Consider the following 23,687-nt stretch of genomic DNA (forward strand, 5'->3'; position numbering starts at 1 on the left):
CACTCCAGCCCGGGTGACAAAAGAAGACTCAGTCTCTAAAAAAAAAAAAAAAACGAACAAAAAAACTGTTTTGAATAAGCTGCTTCAGAAAAACCTAGGAATTATGAAAATGAAATCTACATATTGGTATATCCACTTATATATTTACCAAAAAAAAAAAATCCCACTTTTTTCTTATCACATTAAAAGAAAACCAAAGCCAAATTTTAAATGCTTGAATTAAAAATTAGAAATATGTGTATAATGTTGAGCATGAAACAGATTGATTATATTTAGGTGTGTTTAATTTGAAAAAATCAAGAAAGAAAACAGTATACTAAATTTTTTTTCTTCATTTTAAGACCCAAGGACCCAGCAACAGTAGAAATATATAAATACATTAAGTGCCAAAAATATTTAGAATGGATTCACATAACCCTCAGTTGTATAATTAAAGTTGAAAATGTACTACTATAAAAACCGTCAATTAGACTTCATAATGGCTTTTATAGCTCATGTTTTCATTTCCTTGTTAATAATTTCTTGAATTTAATTCTTTGTTGCATTAAATACATATTTTCTAGTATTCAATTAGATTAAAATGTTTGATGAAATTTCAGGAAAGTGGACTTCCTTTTGAGAATGCACAAATTCCCAAGTGACAACAGGGTCAAATGTTGCATGAACCTAGGCTGATTTCATTTATGTTCCTAAAGTCCACGTTTGACTTTTTTTTTTCCAGGTATTTTTGCTGTAATAGTTTCATACACTATACATTTACAAATACTATATATATTACATGTTTACATATACTATATTTGTGGTTCATGTTATGAATAGTGTCAGGTGTATTTTATATATAAATGAAGAGATTTGTATATTTACGTATAAGAATTCATATTTATATGTGTATATGAAGAGATTGATTAGAGTGGACAGCCTTTTTAAAATAGAGATAGAATCCAGAGAGCCTTCTTTGGGTATAACGATTATAGGTAGATAGTACTTTCAACATTATTAACATTTTATCCAACAGTATAATAGATGCTATAGAACTAAATGGCAATTTAATGCTTGAAGAACTATAGTGCATTTCAGAATAGGGTTTAGGTGTTCACAACTAATATTTATTGGTTCAGAGAAAGGGAAGATTAAGTCAAAGGAAAATCATCTGTAACATTGATGTCAGGATGTCCCAAAGTTAAGGTAGATGGCAAAATGAGTTTTTCCATAGAATGTTAATCCATGGAAAATATTCTTAGAAATGTTAATACAGCTTACAAATGAAGCAATAGGATTGGAAGCTCCTTAAAGCTTTTCTCCAAGACTAAGATTATATATGTGGAATTTGTATTTTATGGTTCCACTTTTCGACTTTCAAGTATGTAATAACTTTCAAAGTATGTAATAACTTTATCCGTAGGCATGTTTTACTTACTTTTGATTTATCATTTTGTGTGAGTATATGTAGTTAAATCCAATGGATCATGGAAGAAGATGAAGGATAATTATAGATTCTACATGTTCCTGAGTACTTAATGTCAAGCATTTTTTATTCCTTATCTAATTTAATTGAAAAAAAATTCTATTAGTTGTTAATCTTTTGTGGCTGCTACACATTATTTCTCTTGTAGACTTTGATTCTTAATATTTGTTTAACCATGCTGTTATTGGACTAGCTAGAGAAATTCTTTCCAGTAGAAAATGCCAGCGCTTCTATCTAATTTAGATCTGTATATTCAGTAGTGACTAGATAGTTTGCTTGATATTTGTTGTGTTGTACTAAGAAGGAATTAATGAGCTTTCTTTCTTTTTTCTTTTTCTTTTTTTTTTTTTTTTCTGAGATGGAGTCTCACTCTGTTGCCCAGGCTGGAGTGCAGTGGCATGATTTTGGCTCACCACAACCTCCGCCTCCCCCGTTGAAGTGATTGTCCTGCCTCAGCCTCCTGAATAGCTGGGATTACAGGCGCCCGCCACAATGCCTGGCTAATTTTTGTATTTTTAGTGGAGATGGGGTTTAACTATGTTGGTCAGGCTGGTCTAGAACTCCTGACCTCGTGATCTGCCCGCCTCGGCCTCCCAAAGTGCTCGGATTACAGGTGTGAGCCACTGCGCCCAGCCAGTTTTCTTTTTAAAGCATAATAAGAGATCAAAGTGCAGGAACTGCTAAGAAGACACAGTAAAATGGAGAGGAACATAGATAAAACTAGGTGTTTTCCTCATTTTGAATTTTGTAAACATAGTGTAATTTATTGGTCATTCATGTGGCATGTTTCTCATTTTATATTTTTTAATGTGCATAACTACTAATAGGTAATATTTATTGAGTACTTATGATATGCCAATTTTGGTGCTTTAAATCTTCACTCCAGTGCTATAGTAGACTTTTAGGGTGCCCATTTTGTGTATGAGAACACTGAGGCTTAGAGAAGTTAAGTAACTTGAAAATAGTGGCTTGAGCCAGGTGGTGTAGTGGTGTGCACCTGTATTCTCAACTATTTGGAGCTGAGGTGGGAGAATCACTTGAACCCAGTAGTTCCAGGCTAGCCTGGGCAACATGGTGAGAATGTCTCAAAAAAAAAAAAAAAAAAAAAAAGAAAAAAAAGTTAAAAAAAAAAAAAAAAAAAAAAAAAAAAAGAAAATTGTAGCTTTATGCTTAGGCTGTCTAACATATATTCTTAGTTACTAAAGTATGTAATAACTTTGCTCCAGACTGTTAAAAACATTTGCAGATGCTAATATTTAATGTCTGATTTTTCTTTTGCAGATTATTTAATGTAATGGCAACCCCACGGGGGAGGACAAAGAAAAAAGCACCTTTTGATCACTCTCCGGATAGCCTTCCGTTGAGGAGCTCCGGGAGGCAGGTAATGTTCATTTATTCATTCAATGAGCCTTTTTTTGAGCATGCAGAATTACTGATTGGGACTGGAGAACTGGAGTTGCAAAGATGACTCCAGTCATCAAATTGCTTGCATTTTGGTGGAAAAATTCACAGCATAGTCATAACACAGTGTGATAACATGATAGAATATAGAAAATAGAAGCATTATCTGGCAGAGGGAACTGTAAGTATAAAGGCGTAGAGTGTGAATCAGCATAGGATGCTCAGAGAATCACGGTTATGTGGTTGCTTCCAGAATGTGAGGCTGGGGCCAGATCATGCCTGGCATGGATGTCATTCATAGGAATTTGGATTTCAACTTGTAATTGGTTGAGTGCTATTGAAGGGTTATGTATAGGGCTTTTTGGGTAGGGCTTTTTGTTCTTTTAAAAGAAAAAATTGAACCATATAATTCTTTCTCTATAATTTTTCTAGCTTTTTTTTTTTCCTTTGAGACAGTTGTACTCTTGTTGCCCAGGCTGGAGTGCAATGGTGCCATCTTGGCTCACCATAACCTCCGCCTCCTGGGTTCAAGTGATTCTCCTGCCGCAGCCTCCCAAGTAGCTTGGATTGTAGGCACGAGCCACCACACTGGCTAATTTTGTATTTTTAGTAGAGATGGGGTTTCTCCATGTTGGTCAGCCGGTTTCGAACTCCCAGCCTCAGGTGATCTGCCCACCTTGGCCTCCCAAAGTGCTAGGGTTACAGGTGTCAGCCACTGCACCCAGTAATTTTTTCTAGCTTTTTATGTAAAATACTTAGAGAGTATAACTGCTCTAAGTAAAGAAAGAAAAAAAATCTTAATTTGGGGAATGACTTGTATTTTTTGAATGATGTCACTTTTTTTTTTTTTTTCCCCTGAGATGGAGTTTTGCTCTTATTGCCCAGGCTAGAGTGCAGTGGCACGATCTCAGCTAACTGCAACCTCCCCTTCCCAGGTTCAAGTGATTCTCCTGCTGCAGCCTCCCAAGTAGCTGGGATTATAGGCACATGCCATGACGCCCAGCTAATTTCTTTTCTTTTCTTTTTTTTTTTTTGTATTTTTAGTAGAGACAGAGTTTTGCCATGTTGGCCAGGATGGTCTCGAACTCCTGACCTCAGGTAGTCCACCTGCCTTGGCCTCCCAAACTGCTGGGATTACAGGTGTGAGCCACTGTACCTGGCCACTTCTTTTTTTTTTTTTTTAAGACGATCTCCTCTGTCCCTGAGGCTGGAGTACAGTGACACAATTGTGTGTGCCCCAATACTTGGTTGATTTTTTTATTTTTAGTAGAGCCAAGGTCTTGCTGTGTTGCCCAGGCTGATCTCGGACTCCAGAGCTTAAGTGATGCTCCCACCTCAGCCTCCCAAAGTGCTGGGGATTATAGGCATGAGCCACCGCACACAGCTGATGTCACTTTTTTCTAAGAAAGACTCATGAATTTTAGTTCTTTGCTTAGACATCTGTTGTGAAAATGCTACTTCTGGCCAGGTGCAGTGGCTCACACCTGTAATCTCAGCACTTTGGGAGGCTGAGGCAGGTGGATCACGAGATCAGGAGTTCAAGACCAGCCTGGCCAACATCATGAAACCACGTCTCTACTAAGGATACAAAAAATTAGCCAGGTATGGTGGCACATGCCTGTAATCCCAGCTATTCAGGAGGCTGAGACAGGAGAATAGCTTGAACCTGGGAGGCCGAGGTTGCTGTGAGCCAAGATATCACTGTTGTACTCCAGCCTGGGTGACAGGGCAAGACTCCGTCTTAAAAAAAGAAAAAAAACTGCTGGTTCTATAGCTCTAGCAAGTTTGTGAATTACTTGCACAGTGCAGCCACCAGGAAATTGCTGTATTGTCATCCCTAACCTACTGCCAGGATGTTTTTGACCTCATGCTTAGAACTCAGATGTGATTTCAGTAGTGAACCTTCATCCTTAGTCATTTTGCCATCATCAGTGAAATTTTAATGTCAGCTATGACTCCCTTAGGCGAAGAAAAAAGCAACGGAGACGACAGATGAGGATGAAGATGGTGGATCAGAGAAGAAGTACAGGAAATGTGAAAAGGCAGGCTGCACAGCAACATGTCCTGTGTGCTTTGCAAGCGCTTCTGAAAGGTTTGTGTAGATGTGTGTCTTGGCCTCCCATTTCTGCCTGTGAGAAGTTCTTTATGGAAACATCATCTTTTCCCCAAAGATAGCTATGGATACTCTAAGTAGTCTAATCTAATAATAGAGACATTGTCCAGACATTCTGTACACATCACACCCTCCTCGAGGCCCTCCCTCTGTTAACTCTAGCCCCCTGGGAGACACCACACCCGTGTCAACTTTGTAACACAGAGTTCTCAAATCCAACCAACTGTATCTACCTCTTTGATGGTTGAGAGTGGAACGGCATATGTAGTGGTGAGGCAGTAGAGAGAACTCGTGAGCTCTCTGTAGAAACCAGTGTTTTTTTACTTTTCCTTGTGCTTTTCTCCCTTATATAACATGCTGTCTCTTCCCATACACACATACAGGTCTCGTAGAAACTACAGCTAACTTCAGCCTTGCCATTTTTATTGTGGGGTGACATAAGTATGACTTTTTTTTTTTCTTTTTTACTTCCAGAGGAAAATCTTCAGTAAGGGTTAAGATTCAATAAAACCTAGAAAACCAAGCCTATTTGTTTTTAAACACAAAGAGGGCTGGGCCCAGTGGCTCACGCCTGTAATCCCAGCACTTTGGTAGGCTGAGGCGGGCGGATCGCTTGAGGTCAGGAGTTTGAGACCCACCTGGCCAATGCGGTGAAACTCCGTCTCTACTAAAAATAGAAAAATTAGCTTGGCAGGTGGTGGGCTCCTCTAATCCCAGCTACTCAGGAGGCTGAGGCATGATGAGAATTGCTTGAACCCTGGGAGGTGGAGGTTGCAGTGAGCCGAGACCATGTACTCTAGCCTGGGTGACAGAGTGAGACTCCGTTTCAAAAATAATAACAACATAAAGACATGGTGGTAGTCATATTCATAGTGGCATGATTTTTCATTCTCTTGCTGTGTTATCAACTGTTTGACAAGTTATCTTTGCCAAGGTGCCTGCTTGATGTTCAGATTGCAGCTGACCAGATTCCCTTGCTAGGCCCTATGTTATTACTTCTCTCCTGCCCACATATGCAGCCTACAGCAAGCACAGTGGCATCTGTCCTTTTGTGTCATAAAACCCTATCATTGCCCCAAGGAGTCGTCTTCAGACTCCTAAGCCCCAGGTGGCCAGCTAGATTAGGTCCCATGGTCTAAGTCCCTGCATCCTTGCTGTGTGTTATTATCTGTTAGTAATCCATTCCTGTTTCCCCTGTCATTAGGGGGTTAAGTGGAGATACTGCAAAATGGGATCATGGATGGTGCTTGCAAGATGTTTCTTAAAAAATGGGAGGAGAAATGTTTATTCATTACCAAAGCTACATGTTTTTCACTATTTTCAGATGTGCCAAAAATGGCTACACCTCTCGATGGTATCACCTCTCCTGTGGGGAACATTTCTGCAATGAATGCTTTGACCATTACTACAGAAGGTATGTTCACTAATTGTATGAGGTTTCTGTGGAGATGGGGACTGTGGCAAGGGCAGTGTGTGTGGTCAGCTGATTCAGGCTGAGTCCCTAGGCTTACTGAATTATTCAGCTCTTTCAGCTGTGCCTGTGATGACTGTAACTTGGACAAGAACTTGAGTGCTGTAGTTTGTGTATGTGCATGTTTATGTGTGTGCACACTCAGAGATCAAAAAATATCTGCCATGAAACAGTTTTTTTTTTTTTGAGACAAGAGTGTCACCCAGGCTGGAGTGTAGAGACATAATCTCAGCTCACTGCAACCTCTGACTCCTGGGTTCAGGCGATTCTCGTGCCTCAACCTCCCAGGTAGCTGGATTACAGGCCTGTGCAACCACGCCCAGCTAATTTATGTAGTTTTAGTAGAGCTGGTGTCTCGCCATGTTGGCCAGGCTGGTCTTGAACTTCTGGGGTCAAATGATCTGCCTGCCTCGGCCTCCCAAAGTGCTGGGATTATAGGTATGAGCCACTGCACCCAGCCTCCAGTATTTTCTTCAGTCTGAAAGTTCTGGAACATCTAGATGTTGAGTCTATTTTGTTTTCAACTTAATTCATTTGTGCTCTAATTTTGTGTGTGTGTATGTGCTCTAATTTTTATTGTGGTTGCTTTAGGTTTAAATTTTTCATATTTCTCTAGTTTCCTCAGCAGCTTAAATTACTGATTTTTAGATCTTCATTCTCTTCCAATAAATGCATTTTTAAATGCTGTAAATTTCCCTCTAAGCAGGTTGTGATAGTTCACAAGTTTTGACAACTTTCATTTTCATTTAGTTCAAAATATTTTTAAATTTTCATTGAGTTTTCCTCTTTAACCCATAGGCTATTTAGAAGTAAATTGTTTGATTTCCAAATATTTGGGACACCTCCAGCAATTTTTCTGTTACTGATATCTAGTTAGTTTGGTAATGGTCTGAGAATGTTCTTTGTGTGATTTCTGTGTTTTAAATTTGACAAAGTTTGCTTTATAGCCCATAATGCAGTGTACTTTGGCAAATGTTCCACATGAAGTGGAGAAAATGTGTATTTTACCATTGTCAGGTGGAATGGTCTGTCAGTGTCAACTAGACCAAGCTGATTGATAGTGCAGTTCAGGATATATATATCTATCTGTATGTATGTATGTATGTATGTACGTATACACCTTTCTGATTTACTCCTACCTGATCTTCCAATTACTAAGAAAAGTATCTTAAAGTCCGCAGTTATAATAGTCTCTTGACATTTCCAACTATAATGTAGATATGTCTGCCTTTCCTTTCAGTTCTATACATTTTTACCTTAGGTATTTTTTTTTTTTCTTGAGACAAAGTCTTGCTCTGTCACCCAGGCTGGAGTGCAGTGGTGTGATCTCAACTCACTGCAACTTCCACTTCCTGGGTTCAAACAATTCTCCTGCCTCAGCCTCCCAAGTAGCTGGGATTACAGGCATGGTCCACCACACCTGGCTAATTTTTGTATTAGTAGAGACGGGATTTTGCTATGTTGGCAAGGTGGGTCTTGAACTCCTGACCTCAGGTGATCCGCCTGCCTTGGCCTCCCAAAGTGCTGGAATTATAGGCATGAGTCACCGCACCCAGCTGTCATGTATTTTTAATCTTTATTGTTATACTGTACATCTAACATTGTTCTGGGTTCTCTCAAAACTGACCACTTTATGTAATATCCCTTGTCGTCTTATCCTTGATAATATGCATTATTCACATTAATGTGGCTGCCTCAACTTTTTTTAATGTTAGCATGATACACCTTTCTTCATTTCTTTTTACCTTTCTGAGTCTTTGTATTTAGAGTAGGTTTCTTTTCTTTTCTTTTTGTTTTATTTTTTGAGACAGGGTCTCGCTCTGTTGCCCAGGCTGCAGAGCAGTGGCATGATCTTGGCTTATTGCAACCTCCGCCTCCTGGATTCAAGTGATTCTGGTGCCTCAGCCTCCCATGTAGCTGGGATTACAGGTGTGCGCCATGACGCCCAGCTAATTTTTGTATTTTTAGTAGAGACTGGGTTTCCCCATGTTGGACAGGCTGGTCTTAAACTTCTGACTTCAAGTGATCCTCCTGCCTTGTCCTCCCAAAGTGCTGGCATTACAAATGTGAGCTGCCATGCCCGGCCTAGAGGAGATTTCTCATTTACACATAGAGTTTATTTGTAATCCCACTTACAGTCTGTCTTTTAATCTATATGTTTATGCTATTCATGTTTTAAGTGATTGTTGATTTAGCTGGATTAAAATGTCTTTCCAGCTGTTTTCCATATGGTGCATTTTATTTTTCTCCTTTTCCTGCCTTCTGATTTCAGTTGAGCATGTTATGATTGTATTGTATTTCATCTGCTGATGTAGTTTTTAATGACTGCCCTAGGATTTACTACATACATTAAAAAATATTCTAGGCCGGGCATGGTGGCTCATCCCTATAATCCCAGCCCTTTGGGAGGTTGAGGTGGGCAGATCGCATGAGGTTAGGCATTCTGGACCAGCCTGGCCAACATGATGAAACCCAGGCGTGGTGGCAGGTGCCTGTTATCCCAGCTACTTGGGAGGCTGAAGCACAAGAATCCCTTGAACCCGGGAGGTGGAGGTTACAATGAGCAAGGATTGCACAATTGTACTGCAGCCTGGGTGACAGAGTGAGACTCCATCTCTCTCTCTCTCTCTCTCTCTTTCTCTCTCTCTCTCTCTCTCTCTCTCTATATATATATATATATATATATATCCTAAGCCAGTTCCAGCTACTTAGAAGCCTGAGGCAGAAGGATCTCTTGAGCCTAGGAGTTCGAGGTTGCAGTGTGCCATGATTTGTGATTGCACCTGTGAATAGTCACTGTACTCCAGCCTGAGCAGCATAGCTAGACCCTGAATCAAGGGGGAGAAAAAAAGAAAAAAAAAGTAATTTTTCCTTCAAATAATACTATGCCTTTCTTAGTTTTAGATACTAAAGCTGCCAAGAACATACCCCTTCTGACAACCTGTTTTATGGGTGCCGTAATAACTTCCTCTCCTTTTATAACAAGGCTAGTTAAGGCTGTTACGTAAGATTTACTAACCTGCTTCCTATTTTGAAAACCTGATGACTTACAGGTCGATATATTAATTTTTCTTGTTTTTCAGCCATAAGGATGGATATGATAAATATACCACATGGAAAAAGATATGGACTAGCAATGGCAAAACTGAACCTAGTCCCAAAGCTTTCATGGCAGACCAGCAACTCCCCTACTGGGTAAGGAGAATGATACTCTCATTCTGTGAGGTACTTGTGGAGCCAAATGCAAGAGGAATGGATGAAAATGCTGATGTTTAGGAAATCTCTTATTACATTTATTAATATTTCTATAACTATTGAAGCAAATATTTTTTATTTTTGTAGAAAGCTCAGATATTTCAACATAGTATAAAAGAGGAAACTAGGCTGGGTGTGGTGACTCATGCTTGTAATCCTAGCACACTGATAGGCCGAGGTGGGCAGATTGCTTTGAGCCTAGCCTGGGCAAAGTGAGACCTTTTTGTATAGTGAGATCCCATCTTTATAAAAAAAATTGTTTTTTTCAAGTAGCCAGGAGTGGTGGTGAGTGTCTATAGTCTCATCTACACAGCAGGTTGAGGCAGAGGAATTGCTTGAGCTCAGGCGTTAGAGGCTGCGGTGAGCTATGATTATGCCACTATGCTCCAGCCTGGGTGACAGAGGGCGAGGCTGTCTCAAACAAACAAAAAATTAATGTTTTTAAAAAGAAAAACTAAAGGCTGACCACCAGCTGGTGAAAATCATTGCCGAGCTTGGTACATAGCCTTTTAATCCTTTTTTTCTTTTCATATTTTCGTCTGTTTAAACACAATTCCATGCTTTATATACATATCCTGATTAAGTTTAAAATAAGCCTTCAGATACAATTTTTGTAACATTCAGCTTTTTAAAAATTAATTTGATTTCATATTTTTTCATTTAGTCATTCGAAAATATATTTTCATGATTGCACATATTGTCGAAATATACCACCATTTAGTAAATGATTTGCTTATATATATATATTTTTCTGAGGTAGGGTCTCACTCTGTCGCCCAGGCTGGAGTGCAGTGACACCATCTTAGCTCATTACAATCTCCACCTCCTGGGCTCAAGCGATCCTCCCGCCTCAGCCTCCCTAGTAGCTGGGACTCTGTGCACACGCTACCACACCCGGCTGACTTTTGTATTTTTTGTAGAGATGGGGTTTCACCATGTTGTCCAGGCTGGTCTTGAACTTCTAGACTCAAGTGATCCACCTGCTTCAGCCTCTCACAGTGCTGGGATTACAGGCATGAGCCCCCACACCCAATTATTTTTTTTAAGATGGGGTCTTGCTCTCTTGCTTAGGCTAGAGTGCAGTTAGGGGATTATGATTCATTGCAGCATCAGTCTCCCAGGCTCAAGTGATCCTCTCACCTCAGCCTCCAGAGCAGCTGGGACTACAGAGTGCACCTCCATGCTGAGCTAATTTTTAAATTTTTTATAGAGACAGGGCTTGCTATCTTGACCAGGCTGATCTCAAATTCCTGAACTCAAGCAGTCCTCCCACCTCAGCCTCTTAAAGGGTTAGGATTACAGGCGTGAGCCACTGTAGCCAGCCAATTTGCTAATTTAAAAAATATTAGAAGTAATCCTGAGCTTTGTGCACACTTAAAAATCTTTTTTCATTGAAGTAAAATTCATATAACATAGAACTAACCATTTTAAACTGTGCAGTTCACTGGCACTTAGTATATTCACAATGTTGTGCAATTATCATCTCTAATTCCCAAGTATTTTCTTTTTTCTTTTAAAAATCTTTTATATTTACATATATATACATATATATATATATATATATATATATATTTTAATTGTACTTTAAATTCTGGGGTACATCTGCAGATCATGCAGAATTGTTGGATAGGTACCCACATGGCAATGTGGTTTGCTGCCTGCATCCCCCTGTCACCTATATTTGGCATTTCTCCCCATGGTATCCCTCGTCAACCTCCCTACCTCTATTGTCCGTCCCCTCTCCCCAACAACAGACCCCAGTGTGTAATGCTCCCCTCCCTGTGTCCATGTGTTCTCATTGTTCAACACCTGCCTGTGAGAGAGAACATGTGGTGGTTGATTTTCTGTTTTTGTGTCAGTTTGCCGAGAATGATGGTTTCCAGATTCATCTATGTACCTGTAAGGACACGAACTTACTGTTTTTTATGGCAGCATAGTATTCCATGGTGTACATGTGTCACATTTTCCTTGTCCAGTTTATCGTCGATGGGCATTTGGGTTGGTTCCAGGTCTTTGCTATTGCAAACAGTGCCACAGTGAACATAACGTGTCAATGTGTCTTTATAATAGAAAGATTTATAATCCTTTGGATATATACCCAGTAATGGGATTGCTGGGTCAAATGGAATTTCTAGTTCCTTGAGGAAGTGCCACACTGTCTTCCACAATGGTTGAACAACTCCCACCAACAGTGTAAAATTGTTCCTATTTTTCCGCATCCTCTCCAGCATCTGTCGTCTCCAGGTTTTTTAATGATCGCCATTCTAACTTGTGTGAGATGGTATCTCAATGTGGTTTTGATTCGCATTTCTCTAATGACCAATGATGATGAACATTTTTTCATATGTTTATTGGCCTCATATATATCTTCTTTTGAAAAGTGTCTGTTGTTGTCCTTTGCCCACTTTTGAATGGTTTGTTTTTTTTTTCCTTGTAGATCTGTTTTAGTTCTTTGCAGATTCTGGATATTAGCTCTTTGTCAAATGGGTAGATTGCAAAAAAATTTTCCCATTCTGTTGGTTACCCGTTCACTCTAATGATCGTGTCTTTTGCTGTGCAAAAGCTCTGGAGTTTAATTAGATCCCATTTGTCTATTTTGGCTTTTATTGCCAATGCTTTTGGTGTTTTAGTCATGAAGCCCTTGCCTATGCCTGTGTCCTGGATGGCTTTGCCTAGGTTTTCTTCTAGGGTTTTTACGGTATTAGGTCTTATGTTTATAAATCTTTAATCCATCTGGAGTTGATTTTAGTGTAAGATGTCAGGAAGGGGTCCAGTTTCTGTTTTCTGCACATGCTAGCCAGTTATCCTAGCACCATTTATTAAACAGGAAATCCTTTCCCCATTGCTTGTTTTTGTCAGGTTTGTCAAAGATCAGATGGTTGTAGATGTGTGGCATTGCCTCGGAGGCCTCTGTTCTGCTCCATTGGTTTATATCTCTGTTTTGGTACCAGTACCAAGCTGTTTTGATTACTGTAGCCTTGTAGTATAGTTTGAAGTCTGGTAATGTGACGCCTCCAGCATCGTTCTTTTTGCTTAATTGACTTGGCTATGTGGGCTCTCTTTTGGTTCCATATGAAGCTTAAGGTGGTTTTTCCCAGTTTTGTGAAGAGGGTCATAGGTAGCTTGATGGGGTAGTGTTGAATCTGTAAATTACTTTGGGCAGTATGGCCATTTTCACGATATTGATTCTTCCTAACCATGAGCATGGAATGTTTCTCCATCTGTTTGTGTCCTCTCTTATTTCATTGAGCAGTGGTTTGTAGTTCACCTTGAAGAGGTCCTTTACATTCTTTGTTAGTTGTATTCCTAGGTTTTATTCTTTTTGTAGCAATTGTGAATGGGAGTGTCCTCTTGATTTGGTTCTCTTTTAGTGTGTTATTAATGCATAGGAATGCTTGTGATTTCTGTACATTGGCTTTATATCCCGAGACTTTTCTGAAGTTGCTTATCAGCTTCAGGAGATTTTGGACTGAGACGATGGGGTCTTCTAAATATACAATGGTATCGTCTGCAATTAGAGACAATTTGACTTCCTTCTTTCCTATTTGAATACCCTTTATTTCTTTTTCTTGCCTGATTGCTCTGGCTAGAACTTCCAATACTATATTGAATAGGAGTGGTGAGAGAGGACATCCTTGTCTAGTGCCAGATTTCAAGGGGAATGCTTCCAGTTTTTGCCCATTCAGTATGATATTGGCTGTGGGTTTGTTGTAAATATCTTTTATTTTGAGATGTGTTCTGTCAATAACTAGTTTATTGAGAGTTTTTAGCATAAAGGACTGTTGAATTTTGTCAGAGGCCTTCTCTGCATCAGTTGGGATGATCATGTGGTTTTTGTCTTTGGTTCTGTTTATGTGGTGGATTATGTTTATAGACTTGTGTGTGTTGAACCAGCCTTGCAACCCCAGGATGAAGCCTACTTGATTATGATGGTTAAGATTTTTGATGTGCTCTTGCAGTCGGTTTGCCAATATTTTATTGAAGATTTTTGCATCTATGTTCATCATGGGTATTGGCCTGAAGTTTTCTTTTTTTGTTGAGTCTCTGCCAGGTTTTGGTATCAGGATGATGTTGGTCTCATAAAATGATTTGGGAAGGATTCCCTTTTTTTGTATTTTTTGGAATAGTTTCAGAAGGAGTGGTACCAACTCCTTTTTGTATGTCTGGTAGAATTTGGCTGTGAACCCATTGGGACCTGGGCTTTTTTTGGTTGGTAGGCTATTAATTGCTGCCTCAAATTCAGCCCTTGTTATTGGTCTATTCAGGGTTTCAACTTCTTCCTGCTTTAGGCTTGGGAGAGTGCAAGTGTCCAGGAATTTATCCATTTCTTCCAGGTTTACTGGTTTGTGTATGCATAGTTGTTTGTAGTAATCTCTGATATTAGTTTGTATTTCTGTGGAATTGGTGGTGATATCCCCTTTATTGTTTTTTATTGCATCAATTTGATTCTTCTCTCTTTTCTTTTTTATTAATCTGTCTAGCAGCCTGTCTGTTTTGTTGATCTTTTCAAAAAACCAACTCCTGGATATATTGATTTTTTTGAAGGGTTTTTTTGTGTCTCTATCTCCTTCAGTTCTGCTCTGATCTTAGTTATTTCTTGTCTTCTGCTAGCTTTTGAGTTTTTTTGGTCTTGATCTTCTAGCTCTTTCAATTTTGATGCTAAGGTTTCAATTTTAGATCTCTCCTTGCTTCTCATGTGGGCACTTATTGCTATATATTTTCCTCTAGAGACTGCTTTAAATGTGTCCCAGAGATTCTGGTACATTTTGTCTTCATTCTCATTGGTTTTGAAGAACATGTTTACTTCCGCCTTCATTTCATTGTTTATCCAGCCAACATTCAGGAGCCAGTTGTTCAGTTTCCATGAAGTGCGGTTCTGAGTTGGTTTCTTAATCTTGAGTTCTAATTTGACTGCACTGTGGTCTGAGAGACTGTTTGTTATGGTTTCCGCTCTTTTGCATTTGCTGAGGAGTGATTTACTTCCAATTATATGGTCAGTTTTAGAGTAGGTGTGATGTGCTGAGAAGAATGTATATTCTGTGGATTTGGGATGGAGATTTCTATAGTGTCTATTAGGTTTGCTTGGTCCAGATCTGAGTTCAAGTCCTGGATATCCTTGTTAATTTCCTGTCTCATTGATCTGTCTAATATTGACAGTGGAGTGTTAATGTCTCCCACTATTATTGTGAGGGAGTCTGAGTCTCTTTGTAGGTCTTTAAGAACTTGCTTTATGTATCTGGGTGCTCCTGTATTGGGTGCGTTTATATTTTGGATCGTTAGCTCTTCTTGTTGCGTTGATCATTTTACCATTATGTAGTGCCCTCTTTGTCTCTTTTGATCTTTGTTACTTTAAAGTCTGTTTTATCAGAGACTAGGCTTGTAACTCCTGCTTTTTTTTTTTTTTTTTGCTCTCTATATGCTTGGTAAATCTTCCTCCATCCCTTTATTTTGAGCCTGTGTGTGTCCTTGCACATGAGATGAGTTTCCTGGATACAGCACACCGATGGATTTTGACTTTTTATCCAGTTTGCCTGTCTGTGTCTTTTGATTGGGGCATTTAGCCCATTTACATTTAAGGTTAATATTGTTATGTGTGAATTTGATCCTGCCATTTTGATGCTAGCTGGTTGTTTTGCCATTAGTTGATGTAGTTTCTTCATTGTGTCGATGCTCTTCACCATTTGGTTTGTTTTTAGAGTGGCTGGTACTGGTTGTTCCTTTCTATGTTTAGTGCTTCTTTCAGGCGCTCTTGTAAGGCAGGTCTGGTGGTGACAAAAATCTCTCAGCAATTGCTTGTTCATAAAGGATTTTATTTCTCCTTCGCTGATGAAGCTTAGTTTGGCTGGATATGAAATTCTGAGTTGAAAGTTCTTTTCTTTAAGGATGTTGAATATTGGCCCCCACTCTCTTCTGGCTTGTAGGGTTTCTGCTGAGAAATCTGCTGTGAGTCTGATGGGCTTCCCTTTGTGGGTAACCCAACCTTTCTCTCTGGCTACCCTTAGCATTTTTTCCTTCATTTCAACCCTGGTGAATCTGACGATTATGTGCCTTGGGGTTGCTCTTCTTGAGGAATATCTTTGTAGTGGTCTCTGTATTTCCTGGATTTGAATGTTGACCTGCCTTGTTAGGTTGGGGAAGTTCCCCTGGATAATATCCTGAAGAGTGGTTTCCAGCTTCGATTCATTCTTTCCATCACATTCAGGTACACCTATTAAATGTAAATTAGGTCTTTTCACATAATCCCATATTTCTTGGAGGCTTTGTTCATTTCTTTTCACTCTTTTTTCTCTAATCTTGCCTTCTTGTTTTATTTGATTGAGTCGATCTTCAGTCTCTGATATCCTTTCTTCTGTTTGGTCGATTTGGCTATTGAAACTTGTGTATGCTTTGTGAAGTTCTGGTGTTGTGTTTTTCAGCTCCATCAATTCATTTATATTTCCCTCTAAGCTGTTTATTCTCGTTAGCATTCCATCAAACCTTTTTTCAAGTTTCTTACTGTCTTTGCATTGGGTTAGAACATGTTCTTTTAGCTCAGAGAAGTTTGTTATCACCCACCTTCTGAGGCCTGTTTCTGTCAATTCATCAGACTCATTCTGTGTCCAGCTTTGTTCCTTTCCTGGTATGGGGTTCTGATCCCTTTGAGGAGGAGAGGCATTCTTGTTTTTGGTGCTTTCATCCTTTTTGCGCTGGTTTCTTCCCATCTTTTTGGATTTATCTACCTGTCGTCTTTGTAGTTGGTGACTTTTGGATGGAGTCTCTGAGTGGACGTCCTTTTTGTTGATGCTGAAGTTATTTCTGTGTTTTAGTTTTCCTTCTAACTGTCAGGTCTCTCTGCTGTAGGCCTGCTGGAGGTCCACTCCAGACCCTGCTTGTCTGGGGCTCACCTGCAGCGGCTGCAAAACAGTAAGGGTTGCTGCCAGTTTCTTCTTCTGCTATCTTCATCCCAGAATGGTACCCACCAGATGTCAGCCTGATCTCTCCTTTACAAGTGCCTGTTTGGATAAACGGGGGTCAGTGAGCTGCTTGAGGAGACAGTCTGTCCCTTATAGGAGCTCAAGTGCTGAGCTGGGAGCTCTGTTGTTCCATTCAGAGCTTCTGGGCAGGTACATTTAAGCCTGCTGCAGCAGAATTCATAAACGCTCTTTTCCCCAGGTGCTTTGTCCTGGAAATGTGGGGCTTTATTTATAAGTTTCTGACATGCTGCTGCCTTTTTTCAGAGATGCCCTGCCCAGCAAGGTGGTAGTCTAGCCACAGTCTGCCAGCAGAGGCATTACTGAGCTGCTGTGGGCTCTACCCTGCTGCTGTGTGAACTTTCTGTTAGAACTGCCTCGGTAATGGTGGACTGACACCCTTCCCCTCACTGAGCTGGACTGTTCTGGTCCAGCTGGGCTTGCTGCAAAACTCTCAATCCAGAGTGTTTCAGATTGCTGGTCTTTGTTGGGGGTGGAAGCTGCTGAGCCAGATCACCTGGCTCCCTGTTTCAGCCACCTTTTTTTCAGTTGGGTGGGTGGTTCTGTATCCCAGGCATTCTGGGTGCCTGTTGAAATGACCGCCCATATTTGTGTGAGTTTTTGTGTGGTGACCCGCAGTGCCTGCCGAAACAGCTGTGCTGGAAACTCATGGTGCTTTTCAGCCCAGTAATCTCCTGGTCTGTGGGCAGTAAAAACTTGTTTGGAAATGCGATGATCACTCACCCTCTGCGTTTTTCTCACTGGGAACTGCACTCCAGAGTTGTTCCTATTTGGCCATCTTGGATCTTTCTTCTTCCCAAGTATTTTCATCATCCACAAGGGAGGCCCTAATTCTTCCTACCCCAGTTCCTGGTAACTACTAATCTGCTTTCTGTGTTTATGGATTTACCTATTTTGGATGTTTCATGTTAATGGAATTGTGCAACATGTGACCTTTTGTATCCTGTCTTTTTCACCTAGCATAATGTTTTTGAGGTTCATATCCATTGTAGGATGTGTCAGCACTTTATTCTTTTTTATGGGTGAATAATATTCCATTGGATGGTTATGTCACAGTTTTTTTAAGCATTCATCTTTTGATGGACATCTGGATCATTTCAGCCATTTAACAATTGTGAATAGTGCTGCCGTGAACATTCTTGTACGAGTAGTAGTTTGAATACCTGCTTACAGTTCTTGGGTATGTACCTAAAAATAGAATTGCTGGATTGTATATGGTAATTATATGTTTAACTTCTTGAGGGGCCTCAAACTTTTTTCCCATAGCTGCTGTACTATTTTTCATTCCTGTCTGTAGTGTATGAGGGTTCTGATTTCTCCACGGATTTGAAGTGGTAACTCATGGTGGTTTTAATTTGCATTTCCCTAATGACTAATGCAACCTTTCATGTGCTTGTTGTCCATTTTTATATCTTTGGAGCAATATCTGTTAACATCCTTTGCCCATTTTTGTTTTGTTTTGTTTTTGGGATGGCATCTCATTCTGTCACCCTGACTGGAGTGCAGTGGTGAGATCTTGGCTCACTGCAACCTCTGCCTTCTGGGATCAAGCCATTCTCCTGCTTCAGCCTCCCGAATAGCTGGGGTTATAGGTGCACACCACCACACTGGGCTAATTTTTGTATTTTTAGTAGAGACGGGGTTTTTACCATGTTGGCCAGGCTGGTCTCAAACTCCTGACCTCAGGTGATCTGCCCACCTCAGCCTTCCAAAGTGTTTGAGCCACCTCACCTGGCCTTTCTTTTCCCATTTTTAAGTTGTTTGTCATTTTGCATTTGAGTTGTAAGAATTATATATATACATTTTTTTTTTTTTTTGAGATGGAATTTTTCTCTTGTCGCCCAGGCTGGAGTGCAGTGGCGTGATCTCCTGCTCACTGCACCCTCTGCATTCCGCGTTCAGGTGATTCTTTTGACTCTGCCTTCCAAGTAGCTGGGATTACAGGCACCCACCACTATGGCTGGCTAATTTTGTATTTTTAGTAGAGACGAGTTTCCTCATGTTGACCAGGCAGGTCTCGAACTCCTGACCTCAGGTGATACTTCTGCCTCGGCCTCCCAAAGTGCTGAGATTACAGGCGTGAACCACTGTGCCCAGCCTTTTTATATATTTTGGATGCTAAACCCTTATTATGTCTATGATTTACAAGTACTTTTTTCCTATAGATTGTCTTTTTACTTTGGTAGAGCCCTTTGATGCACAAAAGTGTTTAATTTTGAGGAAGTTCAATTTATCCGTTTTTTTCTTTTGTTGCTTTTGGTGTCGTCACTAAGAATTCATTGCCAAATTCCAGGTCATAAAGGTTTACTTTGTTTCCTAAGAGTTCTGTTGTTTTGAGTGCTTATGTTTAGGTATTTGATCCATTTCGAATTAATATTTGTGTAAGTGTAAAGTAGGGGGTCTAACTTCATTTTTTGCATATGGATATCTGCACACTTTAAACAAATAAAGTTTATTTTGGAATCATCGTTATTTATTTATTTATTTTTTTGAGATGGAGTCTTGCTCTGTTGGCCAGGCTGGAGTGCAGTGGCACGATCTCAGCTCACTGCATCCTCCACCTCCCAGGTTCAAGCGATTCTCCTCCTTCAGCCTCCTGAGTAGCTGGGACTACAGGAATGCACCACCATGCCCAGCTAATTTTCTATGTTTTTAGTAGAGACGGGGTTTCACCGTGTTGGCCAGGCTGGTCTTGAACTTCTGACTTCAGGTGATCTGCCTGCTTTGGCCTCCCAAAGTGCTGGGATTATAGGCGTGATCCACTGCGCCTGGTCTGGAATCATTTTAAATTTACAGAGTTGCTAAGATAGTACAGAAAGTTTCTATATATCCTTCATGCAGCTTCCCTTAATGTTGTCATCTTATATACCATGATTATTTGTCAAAGTAAGAAATTAACTTTGGCATAGCACTAATAACTGTAGACTTTATTTGGATTTTATCAGTTTCCTCACTAATATTCCTTTACTGTTCTAGAATCCAATGCAGCATACCACATTGCATTTAGTGTGCATACTTTTTGACTAACTGAAAGTAAATTTCAATTTATTTTATGCTGATTGTTCCTTTTTTTTGAGATGGGGTCTCGATCTGTTTCCCTGGCTGGAGTGCAGTGGTGTAATCTCAGCTCACTGCAGCCTTGACCTGCCCCAGGCTCAAGCCATCCTCCTACCTCAGCCTCCTGAGTAGCTGGGACTACAGGCATGTACCACCACCCGTGTATTTTTTGTAGAAACGGGGCGTCACTGTGTTGCTCAGGCTAGTCTGAAACACTTGGGCTCAAGCAATTCACCCGCCTCAACCTCCGAAAGTGCTGAGATTACAGATTGGAGCCACCACATCTGGCCCTGATTGTTTCTTTAGGTTAGAGCTGGAAAAGCTTTCTGATAGCAGTGCTCATAACACCTTGGCACTTTCCTCACCCTGAGGAAGTATTAAATCAGAAACGACCCTAATGGGATGAAAGTGGATTATATAGATGGCGGTGATGCAAGGAGGAGAGAAAATACTTAGGATTGCTAAAAGATTGGAGAAGATGGCCAAGTGGTGGAGGATAGAAACGGTAACTGAAGATTAGCTCACTTGTTGATCCTGACTTGTTACTTCCCATCTAGGTTCAGTGTACGAAACCTGAGTGTGGAAAATGGAGGCAGCTTACCAAGGAAATCCAGCTTACTCCACAGATAGCCAATACTTACCGATGTGGTATGAAACCAAATACTGCTGTTAAGGTATGTTCTGTCTTTTTGCTTTTGAATTAATTGATACATTAATATAGTTGTCAATAAACAGTAATGGTGTATGTTTTTCATGTGTTGTGTTGATCATTCTATCAAGGTTGTATTGGCATGCATGTAACAGAACCCCAACTATAATGGCTTAACCAATTCAGGATTTTTCTTTTCCCGTCATTACAAGGAGTTAAGAAATAGGCTGTCTAGAGTTGGTTTTGTTGCCCAAGGAAGTCTCTTTGTAGTTTCCAATCCAGCCACCTGTGGTTTAACTCCCATGGTCAAGGCCACAAGGTAGTTGCTGCACCACCAGTCATGTGTCCAAATCCTAAGCAGAAAAGGGGGAAAGATCAAAGGGCAAAAGGGGAGTATCAGCTGAGTCTGTCCCTCTTTTACTGGGGGAAACAGGAGCTTTCCTGCAGGTTCCATCAGTAGTTTCTATTTATATCTCATTGGCCAGAATAGGATCATACAGCTACTCTGGTTTTAATTTTTTGTTCGTTTTGGTTTGTTTCATTTTTATACAATGATGTTGACACCATAAATGCAGCTTCTTTAACTACAGTGAGGACAAAGGAAGAAAATATTTCACAGCTGAGCATGTTGCAACACTAAACAAAACCGGATCCTATCAGTGAGGAAGAAGAGATTAATTGATATGCTTGGCAATTAGGAATCGGCCTCTATTGTTATGTGTCTTTTTTGAAATTTGGCAATTTCTTAGTGTTTAAAAATGTGTTATTATTGCTTTAGTGCATTAAAGGTGTTAGTCTACACAAATGCCACTGGTACCTGCAGTACATTAAAGAATATTAGGAATTGTTTTAATCTCAGAAGTAAAATACTTTGTTTTTAGAAATTGAGATAAAATTCACCCTTTTAAAGTGTGCAGTTCAGTGGTTTGTGGTGCAGGTTGAACAGCCCAGTCTGAAAATCTGATATGCTCCAAAATCTGAAACTTTCTGAGCACTGAGATGATGCTCAGAGGTTATGCCCAAAGGAAATGTTCATTGGAGTGTTTCATATTTTCAGATTAGGGATGTCCAAGGTTGGTAAGTATGTTGCAAACATTCCAAAATCCAAAACACTTCTGGTCCCAAGCATTTCAAATAAGAGAAATTCAACCTGGGATTCAAAATACAAACATTTTATATATATATATATATATATTTATTTTATTTATTTATTTTATTTTAATTAATTAATTTATTTATTTGAAATGGAATTTTGCTCTTGTTGCCCAGGCTGGAGTGCAGTGGTGCGATCTCAGCTCACTGCAACCTCTGCCTCCTGGGTTCAAGCGATTCTCATCCCTCAGCCTCCTTGCTAGCTGGGACTACAGGTGCACTGCCACCACGCCCAGCTAATTTTTGTATTTTCAGGAGACACTAGGTTTCACCATGTTGGCCAGGCAGGTCCTTAACTTCTGACCTAAGGTAATCCACCTGCCTCAGCCTCCAAAGTGCTGGGATTACAGGCATGAGCCACTGTGCCCTGTCTAAACATTATATTTTTACAATGCCTGGGATTCAATAAAAACCTGGAATTCAAAATATAAATATTATTATTAAATGTTATTATGTTTATAATAAACTGTGTAGTTTCTATGTGCCTGGCCTATTCATTTATTATGAATATAAATAAGGAGTGGCAGGGCACGGTGGTTCATGCCTGTAATCCCAGCACTTTGGGAGGCCGAGGCGTGTGGATCATCTGAGGTCAGAAGCTCAAGACCAGCTGGCCAACATGGTGAAACCCCGTCTCTACTGAAAAGATGAAAATTTGCCAGGTGTGGTGGTGTGTGCCTGTAATCTCAGCTACTTGAGAGGCTGAGGCAGGAGAATCACTTGAACCTGGGAGAGGTGGAGATTGCATTGAACCGAGATGGTGCTGTTGCACTCTGGCCTGGGCAACAGGACTGAAACTCCATCTCAAAAAAAAAAAGTATGTGTGTGTATATCTGTATATATATATCTATGTGTGTGTGTGTATGTGTATATATATGTGTATGTATGTGTATATATGTGTGTGTGTATGTGTGTGTGTGTGTGTATGTGTATGTATATGTGTATGTATGTGTATATGTGTGTGTATGTGTGTATGTGTATATATGTGTGTGTATGTGTATATATATGTGTGTGTGTGTGTGTGTGTGTGTGTGTGTATTAGGAGTGTAATCAGTGAGTTATAAGTTTAATGTTTGCAAAACTACCAAATTCTTTCCATGGTTGTACCATATTACAACATTTTATAGTGTTATTTTTTTTCTTTTTTGATTATAGCCATTCTAATGGGTATGTACTAGTATCCTTGTACTGTTAGTTTGGATTTCCCTAGTAACTGGTGATCTTGAGTGTATTTTCATATGCTTACTGGCCATGCATTCCTCTTTGGAAAATGTCTGATCAAGTTTTTTTTTTTTAATTGGGTTTTATTGATTTGTAGTTCTTGACGTAATCAGGATATAACTGTGTATTTTGAATGTTTGTTTCCCCAGTTTTTGATAAAGCCTTTTCATTTTCTCAATAGGTCTTTTATGAGGAGTTTTCCATTTTGAAGCCTAGTTTATTCACTTTTTCACTTATGCTTAGAACTTTTTGTGTCTTTTCTGAGAAGTCATTGGTTACCGCTCACTTTGTAAAAATACTCTGTGTTTTCTTTGAGGTGCCTTATAGTTTTTGTCTTTACTTTTAGATCACTATCTCAAGTTGATTTTTGGTTTTGATGTGAGAGGTAGGCCAACATTCAGTTGTTTTCCATACAGATGTTTAGTTCGTTACCATTTGTTGAAAAGACTATATTCATGGCGGGTGCCGTGGCTCACGCCTGTAATCCCAGCACTTTGGGAGACCGAGGTGACCAACATGGAGAAACCTCGTCTCTATAAAAATAAAATGAAAGACTGTATTCTTGTATTCTTCACTTTGTATTATCTTAGCACCTTTATAAAAAAACCAGTTGGCCATATGTGTAGGACTGTTTCTGGACCCTGTTGCATTAATTTGTTTTTTACCCAATGTTCTGCTGTCGTGGTTATTGTATGTTTATAGTAAGCCTTAAAGTCTTATTTGTTTGAGTTTGTTGTAGATTCTGGGTATGAGTCCTCTGTTGGATGTATAGATTGTGAAGATTTTCTCCCACTCTCTGGGTAGTGTACATTCCTCTAACTTTGTTTTTCATTTTCAAGATTGTTTCAGGATTGTTTTGGCTGTTCTAGGACCCTTATGTTTCCATGTAAATTTTATTATCAACTTCTTAGTATCCACTGAAAAGCCTCTGG

At 39.8% G+C, this 23,687-nt stretch overlaps 1 protein-coding gene across 5 annotated transcripts in view; it reads left to right on the forward strand.

Moving 5' to 3' along the window:
* The window catches only part of KDM1B (lysine demethylase 1B), a 111,051-nt gene that overhangs the window by 41,483 nt on the left and 45,881 nt on the right, over nucleotides 1-23,687 (forward strand). For all 5 annotated transcript variants that reach the window (XM_017521651.2, XM_037736020.1, XM_017521652.2 and 2 more), the window contains 5 exons: nucleotides 2,747-2,846; nucleotides 4,831-4,958; nucleotides 6,304-6,393; nucleotides 9,534-9,645; nucleotides 20,291-20,407. In XM_017521651.2, coding sequence (XP_017377140.1) covers nucleotides 2,760-2,846; nucleotides 4,831-4,958; nucleotides 6,304-6,393; nucleotides 9,534-9,645; nucleotides 20,291-20,407 — 534 coding nt within the window. In that variant the 5' untranslated portion in view covers nucleotides 2,747-2,759. The remainder of the gene's footprint in view (nucleotides 1-2,746; nucleotides 2,847-4,830; nucleotides 4,959-6,303; nucleotides 6,394-9,533; nucleotides 9,646-20,290; nucleotides 20,408-23,687) is intronic.

This window comes from Cebus imitator, unplaced genomic scaffold (genome assembly GCF_001604975.1).
Source record: "Cebus imitator isolate Cc_AM_T3 unplaced genomic scaffold, Cebus_imitator-1.0 Scaffold21, whole genome shotgun sequence".
Taxonomy (NCBI): domain Eukaryota; kingdom Metazoa; phylum Chordata; class Mammalia; order Primates; family Cebidae; genus Cebus; species Cebus imitator.